General features: G+C 49.7%; 5 protein-coding genes across 5 annotated transcripts; 2 read left to right on the forward strand and 3 right to left on the reverse strand.

Moving 5' to 3' along the window:
* Positions 1-2,680: 2,680 nt before the first annotated feature.
* P174DRAFT_6487 (uncharacterized protein) lies at positions 2,681-3,369 on the forward strand. The gene has a single exon (XM_024832415.1). It carries the CDS (start codon positions 2,821-2,823, stop codon positions 3,178-3,180), a length of 360 nt encoding a protein of 119 aa, XP_024686788.1. The 5' UTR covers positions 2,681-2,820; the 3' UTR covers positions 3,181-3,369.
* Positions 3,370-3,404: 35 nt separating this feature from the next.
* Positions 3,405-6,704, forward strand: P174DRAFT_499903 (putative LPXTG-motif cell wall anchor domain protein; the record flags this gene model as incomplete). Its single annotated transcript, XM_024830935.1, has 2 exons — positions 3,405-4,755; positions 4,944-6,704. Exons 1-2 carry the CDS (start codon positions 3,559-3,561, stop codon positions 6,702-6,704), a joined length of 2,958 nt encoding a protein of 985 aa, XP_024686789.1. The 5' UTR covers positions 3,405-3,558.
* Positions 6,705-8,225: 1,521 nt separating this feature from the next.
* Positions 8,226-9,414, reverse strand: P174DRAFT_361199 (KH domain-containing protein; the record flags this gene model as incomplete). Its single annotated transcript, XM_024821768.1, has 2 exons — positions 8,226-8,920; positions 9,027-9,414. The coding sequence occupies 2 exons, from the start codon at positions 9,412-9,414 to the stop codon at positions 8,226-8,228; spliced, it is 1,083 nt and encodes a 360-aa protein (XP_024686790.1).
* An 861-nt stretch (positions 9,415-10,275) lies between these two features.
* On the reverse strand, positions 10,276-11,875 carry P174DRAFT_499905 (alcohol dehydrogenase family protein). The gene is made up of 6 exons (XM_024830936.1): positions 11,638-11,875; positions 11,430-11,612; positions 11,259-11,355; positions 10,736-11,200; positions 10,558-10,679; positions 10,276-10,477 (listed from the first exon to the last, which is right to left on the reverse strand). Exons 1-6 carry the CDS (start codon positions 11,772-11,774, stop codon positions 10,375-10,377), a joined length of 1,107 nt encoding a protein of 368 aa, XP_024686791.1. The 5' UTR covers positions 11,775-11,875; the 3' UTR covers positions 10,276-10,374.
* A 508-nt stretch (positions 11,876-12,383) lies between these two features.
* On the reverse strand, positions 12,384-13,522 carry P174DRAFT_436586 (putative Yippee zinc-binding protein Moh1). Its single transcript, XM_024826083.1, has 2 exons — positions 12,925-13,522; positions 12,384-12,849 (listed from the first exon to the last, which is right to left on the reverse strand). Exons 1-2 carry the CDS (start codon positions 13,021-13,023, stop codon positions 12,616-12,618), a joined length of 333 nt encoding a protein of 110 aa, XP_024686792.1. The 5' UTR covers positions 13,024-13,522; the 3' UTR covers positions 12,384-12,615.
* Positions 13,523-13,688: the final 166 nt, after the last annotated feature.

Raw genomic sequence — 13,688 nt, forward strand, 5'->3', positions numbered from 1 at the left:
GAGATCGTCCTAGACGCTGCCCCTGGGAGGCGTTGGGAGGAGAATCAATAAGGCGATATGGAGACTCCTAATCAAATCGCCAAGGATGGAAGCTAGGCTAGCAATTTGAAATTCGATCCTCAAGACCACGCAACCAAACAACTTGGAAACTCGGCATGTTGCGTCCTGAACCTCGACAGGAGTGCCTAGTTGCATGTTTTGCCTCTATGTAGTCTAGATATCAAGATGTTTCCTTGTCTGATCTTCATGAAAGTGAGATCTTCCCCGCTGAGCTGTCAGGTATTCAGAGGGGAAAGACAAAAGAAGAAATTCGTCTCCTGTGGGATAGAATTCTGAAACAGGCCAGAGGCAAACTAGTCGACCTTAGCAATAATAGTGCGCGCTAACTCGAACTCTTGGAGTTGGAGGCAGTTTCTGAAACGCACCAGAAGAGATGCTAAGCCGCTAGTTCCAACTCTAGGACTCAGTAACAGTCACGTGTTGTTGCTTGCTTATTGGATAGACTCACGGACAGCAACATGTCGTCCCCAGGCCATCAACCTCCTGAACCGATCAACCTGATCGTCTTGATCAGCGCAGAGATGACGTCCGATCTTCTTTCAATTCTGTGGCGACATCTTCATGGATGACTGAGGTTACGAGGTATCCCCAGTCTCAATGGGTCTTTTGCTTCACTATAAAATGTTAAGCGCTGTTTTTCTCCACTGGAGTACGAAGCAGCTACTGACTCCAGGTTGTGATTGTTGGACTCAATTAATCCAAGTGTCCTGTGCACAGTTTCATGTTCAGTTCCTACTAAGGTGGGAAGTGAGCCGTCATCTTTTCCACGTGGCTATTCGGTCATTCTGAAACACTGTTGATATTGAACAACCTCATGATCATTGAGTGAACCGCCATTCTTACTATTCCAAGAACTTGGACCTCTAGTTCGACTTCAAACGTCAATCAAGCAGGGATACTGTGGAGTTGGCCTTATTGCGCCCTATTATTACTCGAACCACAGAGTCATGTTTGATGGCATCTCGTTGCAGTCGGTTCTTCGCCCTTTTGCAGCAGTCGATACAAGTTACAGGAAGTACCTTGGCTTTGATGGTCTATGGCGACTTTGATCTGCATCATCCATAGTCAAATGCTTTGTGGAACTGCCGAGAACCCGGATGCGTTGCTTCGGCTCGATAATCGATTATCGCAATCCAAGTCTAGCGGCTCCATAAGACTGCGTCATTAACTGATCTTTCATGTCTCAGCCTAAAGGTAGCTAGCATTTAACGGCTCCTCAAGCATCAGGGCCACTTGGTCAAAGCTTCAATCGGAGAGCTCTGTCACTTTTAGTGCCAAGTAGTGACATATGAGGATTCAAAATATGTTTCAGATTGTTTCCGGGATCCCGCACGCCAGGCCAATATACTTCAGACGGCGTATAGCCCTTCGGCTCCGTAAAGCGTCGCTCTAGTATCGTTTGCTCTTGACTCGGGTTTCGGTAGGAGTCATCGCTCGGATAAATTGGATCAAATCACGAATCACATGGCGCACAACTGCTACCCGAACGTTGCCCTTACCAAACGATATGAAGTTGTTCAGCCAAAACGGCCCGAGGTTTGTATAAACTCGCTGTCGTTGGCATAGCGATGAGGTTCTACCCAGTCGCCTATTTCTGGGGCCTTTATCACCCGGTGCTATTGATGCATGTGATAAACTAATCTGAATAAAGGTGCCCATTGAACCATTTGATGGTTGATGTGTAATATGACCATCGCTCAGAATAATTTTTCAGGTTCGGCAGAAGCATGGAGACAAGAGCAGTACTTTGGATCCTCCTGGGACATAGAAGTTGTCCTTGTAATGATTCATAAGCCGGTGCTCTGGTTGACCTACCGCTAGATCGAGGTTGCATCATATGGCCTTCCTGGGCTCGTTGGTTCCAGGAGATTATCGACCTCCTGGCCTCTCCGAACCAGTTCTCTAACTGTGACCTTTCGGACTTGGTTCAGTTATGGTCTCCGAGGACGAGGAGAATCTTCCTGAAGCACCAAATCTGTGAAGACCATCACACAGTCGCCCCATATGTTATTGCGTGCTTCAGGTGAGCTATTCAAGGACCCTATTAAAACAAGAATTCTAATGCTATCTTCGTTCAGTTTCTTAGTGATCAAGATCTTCCAGACATTGAAATTTTACTGAGTGATAGGAGGCACCAGCAGCGTACTGAGCCCTGTTTGACGAGGACAGATTCGATCTATATACACATACACGACCACCTCGACTACTCACAGGTCCTCCATGTCTCGTCTTTTTCAGACCGAGCTGGGCCTCAGTATGACTGCATCATGTCAAACTATAATCAGGAGGTACTCTCTAAAGGAACCTTGCCCCAGTTGTCACTTCAGATAAGAACTCGACCTTCCCTTTCTCATTTCCCAAGAATATCAAGTTCAGAGATAAGATCTATCTCTCCCCGCAAGAAAATTCTCTGCCAATCGATGATGACACACTGCAGCAGACGTGTAAGAGGAAGTAAGGGGCCTTGTCTTGGAAGGTAAGCGATGCGAACTTGGTTTTGTGTATCCGCGGCGGTCGACAGACTATTATCAAGCTCGCATCATTCAAATGACTGCGATATGCTCTTCGAATGATCGAGTAAGGGGTCTGCGGGACTACGTGGCAGTCCAGGATGACCCAGATGCCAACTACAGTTGAACTGTGGTTTTGCTAACTCATGAAGCATTTCATATCAACCTCAAGAGGGAACTCGTTGGGAGCATATAATTTTCCTCAATAGTATTTGAAAAGTTTGGACCAAGGATGGAGACTGCATAAACCATGGTTCAGCGGCTTAATTTGTTTGTTGTTGCTCCAGAAACTATATCCATTTTATGTAAAAGAGGCAGAGAGTCTCGGAGAAAGAAGAGAGAGAAGAGAAAAATTGCTCGGCTCTTAGGGTTTTGTGTCATATTTTCAAACGGCCTTTTCTTATCCACTTCTTTTCAAACACTGACTGTGTTGGAATTGTCGCGGTTTCCTGCCGCCAGGATATCTATCCATCAGCACCACGTCTCTATATTTTGCGCCGGAGGACGAACACCAAGGCATTCTGCCAACCGAACTCCATCTTCTTTTCGAGTCTTGCAACCAAATGTCATTTCTCTTATCTCAGATACAGAAATGGACACATCATCTTGATCAACATTTATTCTCCGCCATCTGTAGCCCCGTCTGAAGGTGCTCCACTCAGCTCCAGATTATCCCAGCCACCATCAGTTTCTGTTCCTGGTGGCCATTTAGCGTTCTTTCTTGTTCCCTGTCTAATGAGATCAGTCACCATCGTCATGGAGATTACTGCTATTAGTAGAGCTGGTCGACTAGAGTGGTACGCCGTAGATAATTATGATGCATTTTTTTCTTTTCTTTCTGCGAGACTCGCTTCCCTGCGTGTTCCCAGAAATCCAAACGTTCTAGTCCAGATCTCTCCTATGATCCCATCATCACCTGCCAGTCTTCCCACCAATTCGATTCGAACATGCAATTGTGCATCCTGTCGATGCCTGATCTACATTGCAGATGTCCAAAGACGTAACTTTCTCCCCCGTGTCCACCATCATCCCACGATCTCCTCAAGACGATCTCCCAAACCCTTATATTCGACTCCGTCGCCGACAGACAGATTCCGCGGTGGTTCTGAAACGTACCATTCATGCACCCCAGAGAGACCGGCATCCCATTCTGGCTCGCCGTTCGATTGCGAATCCTGCATGGGCAGCAGACTCGATTCCTTCTTCTTTCTCTCCCACTACCTCTTCTGTCTCGCCCAGGTTGAGCCTGATAGGGTCGTCGGCGGGTCCAACTCAGGCCGAGGACTTCCAAGAACCCCGACAGACAACACGCTACGACCTAGATGATCGTCAACATAATCAAGCCTCCCGCTACAAGTCTCATCGCGACGACCAGAGTAACGCCAGAGCTAAAGTTTCAGGCCGTCAGACCGTCATGTCTGCGGCCGCCTCCCGTGACACGGGCAGGGCAGCCACGCTAATATCCACCGGTACCAGCGCCTCCCCATCAGCACCAGGAACAACAATCACAACCACAACCACAACAACAACGGCACCAGCAAACTCGAGCCCATCATCAGCATCACATCCCTATCCATCTTCTGCTTCATCACCGCGTTTACCGCAGAGTCGATTTAGCTTTGAGTATCAGCTTCCCTGGCACAAGCGGGCCCTGCCGACCCAAGCTAGCTTTCCCAGTGTAACCCCCTCAGACACTGATCCGACTCCGAACCCCCAGCGCGCTTTTTTGTACGACGGATCTCGGCGGTCAGTGCCAACCTTCAGTACCTCCCGTGTTCGCAATTCAACTGCGCCTGCTTCTCCGTCGCATTTGCCGTCCCCGTTGTCAATCTCAGAGAAGTCTAGCGATTTTCCGCTGCCGTGTGATGCGGACTCGATCGACAACGCCCTGAGTTTCAATGCCTCGAAGCGTCGTCGTAAACAGTCCTTGTCACAGTCTCAGCAACAAAGCCAGGCAGATGTGAAGAGGAGGATGCCGGTGTCAACAGCGACTTACGTCCAGGGGAGCCCACAGGCAAGCGATCGCGATCGCGCAATCCACAACTTAGACCAGACCGATCAAGAAGATGGCGCTAGAACGCCAGTCGCAGAAGATCCCAAATCCAAGAATGAGGACATCTTCTTGAATATTGCCCGATCAGACTCAAAGCGGCGCGACTCCTTGGGGCGCTCAGAACTTAGACGGGTGAGTGACAACCTGTGTTCGACGGTGATCACGACACTTGTAATCCTTTCCGAATTTCCTCACGCGGTCTTTTACTGACACCAGTTGAACACAATATAGTCGCGGCTTGGGTTATCTAATGGTCACCTTCGTTCACCCAATTCTCGATTGAATGAACAGACGCCGTCCCCTGATCAACTACGGTTGAGCACTTACGACACCCCTTGCACTCCCTCAACAATTCCCCATCAAACCCTTACAGCGCCCTTCCTTACTCCTACTCGGCCTCCGCTCATCCCCTTGATGACCATCCCCGCTCCCGACATTCCACAATAGGCTCGAGTTCGAGGTCAACTCTTGGCATATCGAGAAGTAGGCTTGGTCAGGCAAGCCCAGACACATCACCATACTCAGCCGAACTTCACATAGAAAGAAGGGGCTCGCTACAAGATCCTCGAGTTTACCGCCATTCTGCTCTTGCCAGCCTTCGAAGCAGTCGACAGGCGTCGGGCTCCGATGTCACAGAGCGGCCGCGGCCAGAGCCTGATCGATCACGGCAGGATGGCACGGAGTCGACCTTGTCAACGACTGCTCCGTCTACGGTCTGGGATGAGCTGGAAGATCTGAAGTCGCGAATCAAGAAGCTGGAATTGACCGGAAAACTACCGCCGTCGTCTCAAGCTGCGATATCGACAGTCTCCGGAGAGCGACCCCGAACTGCAACCACTACAGTAACGACCGTCTCCTCCTCTCCAAACCACAACCATAAGATAAGCCTCTCAGCGGCGGAAACGGAGGCTGCCACGGCCACTAATCCAGTGCACCCGCTTTTGCAATCGGCTCTACTCAAAGCGAGAGATGTATTGACCAACGAGGTGTATAAATCGCTCGAGGCCGCAGTCACAGATGCGCTGGCTCTCTCAAGCCTATTAGGCACTAATAAAGCTCCCTCTGGTGGAGTTTCGGTTGTCAATGGCTACAGCTCCTCTGACCGGCAGTCTAGGCGAAAGGCCGACAGTGTCTGCCGCAGCTTGACAGAACTCTGTCTCGCTTTATCAGACGAACAGCTTTCTAAACAGCACTTGTCGGCCGGCGACGATGACACTATAACCCAGTTACCTACCAGCGCGAATGAGGAGTCGTCAACGCTCAATCGTTCCCTTCGACGTAGTATGACCTTGGAACCTGAGGTCCCCAGCCGCCGAAAGAGCACCACTCATGTATCTAGTCGTCTAGAGGCACGTCGGCAAAGCCTGGCCAATACGAACGGCAACAGCAGCAGCAGAAAAGACCTCTCTGCTCTCCCGGATGGCAATAGTCCCTCATCGCCCGGCGCATCTGCTCCTAAAAGCCGACTCAGTCGTCTCTCAACTCCATTGCGTAGCAAGAGGCTACAGCCCGAGGATGAAGACACCGACCTGCCAAGTCCACATAGTCGCTCGATCTCAAGAGCGATGACCGACATTGACAATTCAGCAGCGGCACAGCGCCTCTCACCGCGGCAGCGGGTGGTGCATGGTTATACCGCCTCCCAACAGGTCTCAGATCCTCAGCGCCCTCAAGGCTCCAGATTGTCGTATCAATCCACGCGTACACAGCTACAGCAACCACGCACCCCGACCGCACCGCAGTCCAGCATTCCGCTACGCAGAAGCCTTGCAATTCCTGCGAACTATACGCCGACCACATCCCGCTTGAACATCCTTGCTGGTTCTCGCAGATATGGTACCTCTGGCATTCCTTCAGCCGCAGGTGATGGTTCGGCGCCGGACGGCCAGAGTGACGGTATGTCCTCTCAACAAGGTCTGTTTCAGACAAGAATTACCGCACCATCGAGCAAGCAGGCAGCCAGCTATACCCCCATCCAGCAGAGTCGAGCACGAGCGAACAGTATGGGAGTACGAACATTTGGCCTCAGGCAGCGACCGACGGTCGCATATGAAGACCCTTTAGACGTGAGCATCGACTGATCAATCGGCTCGTTCTTCCATTGTACTTTTTTCATCTTTGAACCCCGCCGGAGTCCGTCGGTTTCATTTACGGCTTTTTTTCATTTAACGCAGCGATTCATACCTGGGTTTTGAATATTCTTCGGCCGGCGTTTTTTCTCCTTCTTTACCATGCGACTTATTCGATTACCCTGGCGTTGCTTGTCACCAGAGCATTAAACAATCACGGCGATACGGGCTCAATTGCGACGCATCATAAATTCCTTTCGCACTGAAGCATATCCTCACGATCAACACTGAATTTCAATTTCCCGACTTGCCCCGATTCATGCATACCTGCATGCATTGACGACATCCACATCCCATTCGATGTTTCGTGCTCAGCACAGTACATAGTCTGGTCTACAGTCCCTTCCCTTTCTAACTCATTCTGCTTTCCACCTATACATATCTGTACCTCATGCTCTGGGTCGGAAGAGCGGCCACCCATCCATTTTTGATTTGCATTCGCACGTTCAGGTGCATGCAGCATAGACTACTTTCATTCGCGATCATTTTTGGACTGTTCGTCTCCAAAGTCATGTATAAAGTTGACTTTCTGTCATAACTGTTTGCAAGCCAACAATTGCATGATGAACGATTGTAAATGCGACGCCAAATTTATTTCAAGTTGAATAAGTCTCTGTGTAATCGGAAATCATGGTTTGTCTACAACGTAACAGTGATTGATTACTGGAGAGATTATGTTGTAAGGGTGGAAACTACGGTCCAATCAGTTGAGGTTAGACGTCGGCTACCGAGATACACTCATTCGCTCACTGCAGTCCATTTCATTTTGAGATGAGTTAGCCTCGTAAACATCATTATTTCTTCTCTAGATCCACGGTGAACACGATGAGCTCATGCGGACACACATGTTGGAGGGTCTTGTCAAAGATGAGACAGCAGGGGGAGACAGGAACAGGAGAAAAGCCCCCATGATATGTGCTTATAGTATGAAGCATAGAGGGCAGTTGCACCGGAGAAAAGGCATGGAAATGGACATGATACATCGCGGGTTGGTTAAGTGTAAAATATTAGGGAACAATATTCAGATCCGATCTTGAGAATAGGGAGCTAGAGGACAACGATATTGCAGCGAGCAACTTTTCAGAGGGGACGTGAGCTGGTAGAGGAGCCAGAGGAGAATTTGGTAACAAAGATGTCCAAAGAGAGGGGGCTGGGAGGAGACGTAGATACTCAGTATCAGTAGATGGTGTCATTCGTTTTTCTGAGCTCGAAAGTCATTCAGCATGAGGCGACCGGTGGAAGATTGTGAGATCCGTGGCAATTGATAGGTATGTGTGCTCCACCGCAGCAACTCTGTGGCTTGCCTGTAATTAAGGCAGCTGAATAGGATGTAAATTAATGAAACCGACGAAATGAACAAAAAGAGACACATGAAAATGAAAGCAAGACATTGAAGAAAAAAAATGCTTGCTCCTCGGAATAAGGCGGGCGCTGTGACGAAACGTGTCGACCCATTTAAACCATATAGCGCATTTATTCCTGAGGCAACTGGCTACGGCGAGTCTTCTCGGCCTCGAGGTTTTCGTACAAGAGGTACAGAGCCTTCTCATTAGCCTGAGCGCTGCCCATGATCGTGAACATGCGCTCTCCGGTCTCATCGTGAGGCGCTTTAGCGATGGAAATGCGGGCTCCAGAGCTTCTGCGAATCTCGGTGATTTTGCTTCCGCCCCTGCCGATGATGCAACCGACCATGTCCGCAGGAATGCTGATATTCTGAGTTTGAATTTCTTCGCCCTCCTCAGTGACAAGGGGATAGCCGCGGTTGGAGGTATCTGGATTAGAGCGTCTGCCGTAGCCACCGGACTGGCCGTCGCTGAAATCGGCGCCGTTACCGGTGCGGTTGTACGGACGACTGTTGTAACCATTGCCCACGCTGCTTGTGTTCATCGACGTGGATCCGCCAACCGATGCACGAACAGCAGGATTGTAGAGGATTGTGCCGGTTCCCCGCTGCCAGTCATCGATGAGGCATTTTCCAATCTCCCAAACAGCCTTCTCAATGCCCTCTGGAGTTCCCTGCACTTCCACGATCCGTTCGGTAGACTGAGGAAGCATTTCCTTCTGAGCGACCATCCGCACACCGGAAGCATCCTGGATATGTTTGATCTTCAAACCTTGTCGACCGATGATGGTTCCCATTTGATTGTGGGAGATCAGGAGGCGGACAGCTAAAGACTCTATGTTAGCAAATGTGGTTCCAAAGCTGCACAAGCGAGGGCGTAGACACAGTCGTTGCAGTTGTCCGGAATCCTCCATGGAGAAAGGGAAACATACGATGAGTTCCATTGTTGTTCACAATCCCACCCATACCCATTTGCGGGGCTCCTTCAAGCAAGCCCTTGGCAACCAAAGCATAAGCCCGCGCTGTACCTTGCAGAGGCCCCGTGACGGTCAAGACACGATCATGAACACCAGGAACGACCTTGCTCACGCCAGCCTTGACACCGGTTTCATCACGGAGATCGGCCACGTTTTTACCGGCTTTGCCGATAATCACGCCTGCTTCCTTAGAGGAGACGATGGCGCGAAGGGTCAGCATAGACTGCGCATATTCCTCTTCGGTCTTCGGAGTGACTTCCATGTCACCCTCGTCGGCGACGTTCATGGCATCGGCCATCGTCTCGTCAACCGGAGGGGCATCGCGCATCTCGGTGGAGTCCATGGTTTAGAAGTGGAGATGAGTGATGGATGTAGGTCTTGGCAGGTGCGATGTAAAATTCAACAAAGAGCTCCTAGAATGGGTCGTTCTATTGCTGGTCAGAGAATGCGTTCAAAACACTGAAATGGTTGACTAGCGGTTCCCTCTAGAACGATCATGATGAGCTCATAGTGCGGAGAGCGTGGCATAGACAGACCCCAGAGAGAACCGAATTTGCAGGTGATTTGTGCGCATGGAGCATCAAAATAAATGAACAAAATGGAGATGTCTTACCTAGGAAGGATGATCAAGGTCGAGAAGAGATGGATAGCCGATGAGGAGAGATGAGACGGAATAGATGAAGGTATAAACGCGGACAAAGAGGTGTAGGAGGGGTGTAAGTCGTCGAACTGTTCAGAGGGGTTTCGGTAGGCGGGGGAGGCGGAGAAGAAATCCCAAGAGAGACAGGGAAACGGAATGGTGAGAAAGAGGAGGAAGAGAATGAGAAGGAGAGGAGACGGGAGAGGAGAAGGGAAGGAAATGGAGGGATGGAGTGGGAGAAGACGGTAGATGGAGGAGAAAGAGGATAAGTTACTGAAGGGAGGGAGGAGAGAGGAGGGTGTGAGGTGAAGAGGAGGAGGAGGAGCAGGAGGAGGAAAGAAGATGAGAATAATAATATTAGAGGGAAAGAGGAGGAGGAGAAAGTAGTGGCACTTACTTTTGGGTACGTGGTTCATTATTTTATTATTACCTTACCTTACTGCGGGAAGGCTTTTGCTTGGCTCTTATTGGGTTGGGAATTCTGTTTGTTTTTGGCAGGCGGAGATGAAGTTTGGTCACGCTTCATTTATCTAGGTAGCTTTTCCGCTACACAGGAAGACATGGGTTTATATTGAGAGTACCTCTCTATACTATAGGACTATAGGCGTCTTGCACCACAGGAGATGGATGAGTCTTGCACGGTCCTGGGATATGGATACTATTTCATTTATCAGCTTCGAAGATGACCTTTTGGACTTTCATCGCATTGAAGAGCTCGTAGGCCTCCACCGCTCGCGAGAGGGGCATGATATTGTCGGTCATGAATCTGATTTCTCATTAGCAAAAACAGAGTCAAAACAAGCATGCTTCCGCAGGAGCTTTTCACAAAATGACGCGCAGACATACCCTAGCAGATGCTGGTTCTTCTTTAGAACCTCCAAAGCTGCCTCAGAAACAGACCTGACGGGGCATCTGCCCATCTGGACAGTGAGGTTCTTTCCGTATGCCTCGCTTCCATTCCACGGAATCTTGAAAGTGGTCAGGACCATCGCTCTTAGATTTCAGCCTGCTGGTAGAGACTCACCTCTCCGTTGTGAACTCCCACACTGCTGAGAATACCCCACGGCCGCAGCAGATCAAATCCAGTCCTCAGCGCTGGGCTAAGCCCGACCACCTCAATGACAGCATCCGCTCCTCGCCCGTTAGTTAACTCTCTGACGCGCTTGCTCAGTCCCTCTCCATCTGTCTTGAAGTTCCAAGGCTCGGCACCGAGCGACCTAGCAAGTTCAAGTCTGGACGGGACAGCGTCAACGGCCAGTAAATGCTTCGGTTTGAACTCCAGTGCGTTGATCAAAGCACACATCCCGACGGGGCCGCAGCCGATGAGCACGACTGTCTGCTCGGAGACCTGCTCTGGGGTCCGTCCCTTGAACGCATTGCTAGCCGCAAAGTAGCCAGTTGGGAAGATGTCGCCCATGAGAACAAGGAACTTTTCGTCAATCCCCTCTGGTGCTTTCATTGCTGTGCCCTCTGCATTGGGAATTCGGACCTACGCGGCATTGGTAAAAGTCTTAGCAAAAATCATGGCGCCAGCAAAGAGCACTCACATACTCCGCCTGTCCTCCATCCAAGGCTTCGCAGCCGAACAGGACGTTCTCCTCGCATCGGGAGGAATACCCTTGCTTGCAGTAGAAGCATTTCCCGCTGTTTTTGGTCTATATCAACATGTACTCCGTAGGCTAAATCTGACCAAGAATCCCGTTTCCGATGTTACATACCAAGACGTCGTAAAGGCACTCACAACCTTATCCCCCTTCTGAAACTTCGTGACAGCATCACCAGTCTCAACAACAACACCGGTGAATTCATGGCCCATGATAAACCCCGAGCCAGAAGGCTCAATGCCACGGTACGTATGAAGGTCGCTAACACGCCCGGCTGAATTAGCACACATACGATCACTACCGTAGCAGCGAGTGTACTTACCTCCCACAGAGGGCAGTATAAGTAACCTTCACGACAATATCGGCCGAATCCTGAATTTTGGGCACCGGTCGTTCCTCAACGGCCACCTTGAAGGGCTCGTGGAACACGACCCCACGCATAGTATCCTTGGTGGCCATACTGTGTCAATACGACGAGCTACTGTTCCTTGCAATAGGCCTTAATGGCAGACCTCTATATATAAATTGGTCTTGTATCAAGGGTGCGGAGTGAATTGAAAAGATTGTCCTGCTCCACACCGATAACGGCAGTCCCTCACATATTGTTCTTTGATGCGGGGCAGCATCCAGCTCGCAGGTATTCCATTTATGACTAAAAATAATTGGATACAAGATTTGGGAGAGGCTTGCTTCTAGTAATTGGTCTTCGTAATTGCGTATAATATCCACCGTTTTTACTTCATGGGTGTCTCTGGGCAGGACAATATAGATACAGGGCATGGTATTGGCTTACATTTTAGCTATCGAAAACAAAGAGCATTAAATGCAGTCACATGCGATGCCTTGAGCTCGAAAAGCGTTTATCCCCGCAGACAATATATGCAGGCCACGAGGACAAAAACCTAAGTTATGTGCGGTTTGATGTGAAGCTACGACTCACTGGACTGCAATAGACAATCCAGGGTGAAATGTAGAATAGGTGGTATGTGCATCTACATAGGTGCGATATATAGAGGGCTATGAAAAAGAGCTGTTTGACAGTGTATTGATATAGGGAGCCTCTATTGCGCCCTAACCTGCTGTAAACGCCCATGCAGTTTGAAACGGATAAACTCCAGAACGCCTTGCCCAACGCCTTTCCCCTAAACACTCACCATAGAACGCTCACTCGAATCCGTCTTGAATATCTGAGTCACACATCCTCCTCCAGGCCGTTCAATGACGACATTGCTCTCAGGTAGTTGAATACCGCTTCTGTCATCGAATGGACAGCCCATCATCACGGAACGGAAGCTGGCTTTCAACACACCACACATAATAATTCTTCCTCCAAAATGAACTTTCCTTCCTTGTATTTCTCACTCGCCTCGTACGCTTTGTCGTACTTCCACCCTACTAGTTCGCCGCATTGCCTGCAGAATATGTCTCGGACGATATGCCTTCCGGTGGTCATGTTACGCTCCACAGCCTCGGAGTGGGTTACATTGACAACGGTGTTGAACAAGTACGCCTTGCCATGTTGGCCACGGAAATTCTGCGGTAGGGATGAATGGATCAGTAGATGCATCAATCACGTAATGGAGAAGAACCACAGTACGGTAATACTGACCCGACTGATAATATCATTGTAATCGGCAAGGTGCGTTTTGCATTTCTTGCACCCGAATATTTTGTTGGAAGTGAGATAGACGTTGTACGTAAGACCCATGGTGACCTGTATCGCTTTGCCTTCCCACTACCACCGACCTCTCAAGAAAAGTCCTGGAGTGCGAGCTCAACGACGATAAGGTGGGTAATCCGTAGTTGCCTCAGTGTATGGGTCTGGAATAAGTCTGACGGGAGCGATTAACGAGTTATACTGGCGTTCCGGATTGCCCGCCCTTCTTGATGTCCTCACAAGGAGTTCCCTGTCTGACAAGAACCCCACCAATAATACTTATAGTTGACGTGGCTTCAAACCTGACGAATAGAGAGTTCCGCAAGATACGCTCCCCGCTTTATGGACTGACTGTACAAGTTTGGAAGAAGGAAAGTATATATGGGGTAGTGCGGAAACAGCGGCTGTAGCACCGGGTGAAAGGGATCATGTATGTTGACCACGGTAGGCAGTACCAAATGTTCTAAATTTGCTTCAAGGTAAGCTATTAGGATGATAAGCGTGATCAGTGAAGATGTGATACAAATGACGCGGCAGGTACAGAGGCAGGGAAAAGGAGGTGTAGTGATCGGGCAGTTGCTCATAACCTCATTCCAAGCTGACACTTAAGTACCCCCGCACGGGCACACAAGGTCAAGTACGTGACACAGTCAGGAGGCCCAGACCAGCCACCACCAGTGGCGCAAGAGCAGCCACTCAGCTCCTGATCATTTAAC

The sequence above is a fragment of the Aspergillus novofumigatus genome (genome assembly GCF_002847465.1).
Source record: "Aspergillus novofumigatus IBT 16806 chromosome Unknown P174scaffold_1, whole genome shotgun sequence".
In the NCBI taxonomy this organism is placed as follows: Eukaryota; Fungi; Ascomycota; class Eurotiomycetes; order Eurotiales; family Aspergillaceae; genus Aspergillus; species Aspergillus novofumigatus.

What these genes read in the sequence shown, in the direction of transcription:
- P174DRAFT_436586 (XM_024826083.1), bottom strand. Translation starts at nt 13,023, where the DNA reads ATGGGTCTTACGTACAACGTCTATCTCACTTCCAACAAAATATTCGGG. An exon ending in ACAATGATATTATCAGTCGG is followed by an intron (nt 12,850 to 12,924) that starts GTCAGTATTACC and finishes TCCCTACCGCAG; the next exon opens with AATTTCCGTGGCCAACATGG.
- P174DRAFT_6487 (XM_024832415.1), top strand. Translation starts at nt 2,821, where the DNA reads ATGGTTCAGCGGCTTAATTTGTTTGTTGTTGCTCCAGAAACTATATCC.
- P174DRAFT_499905 (XM_024830936.1), bottom strand. Translation starts at nt 11,774, where the DNA reads ATGGCCACCAAGGATACTATGCGTGGGGTCGTGTTCCACGAGCCCTTC. An exon ending in TATACTGCCCTCTGTGGGAG is followed by an intron (nt 11,613 to 11,637) that starts GTAAGTACACTC and finishes CTGCTACGGTAG; the next exon opens with TGATCGTATGTGTGCTAATT. An exon ending in AGTGCCTTTACGACGTCTTG is followed by an intron (nt 11,356 to 11,429) that starts GTATGTAACATC and finishes GACCAAAAACAG; the next exon opens with CGGGAAATGCTTCTACTGCA.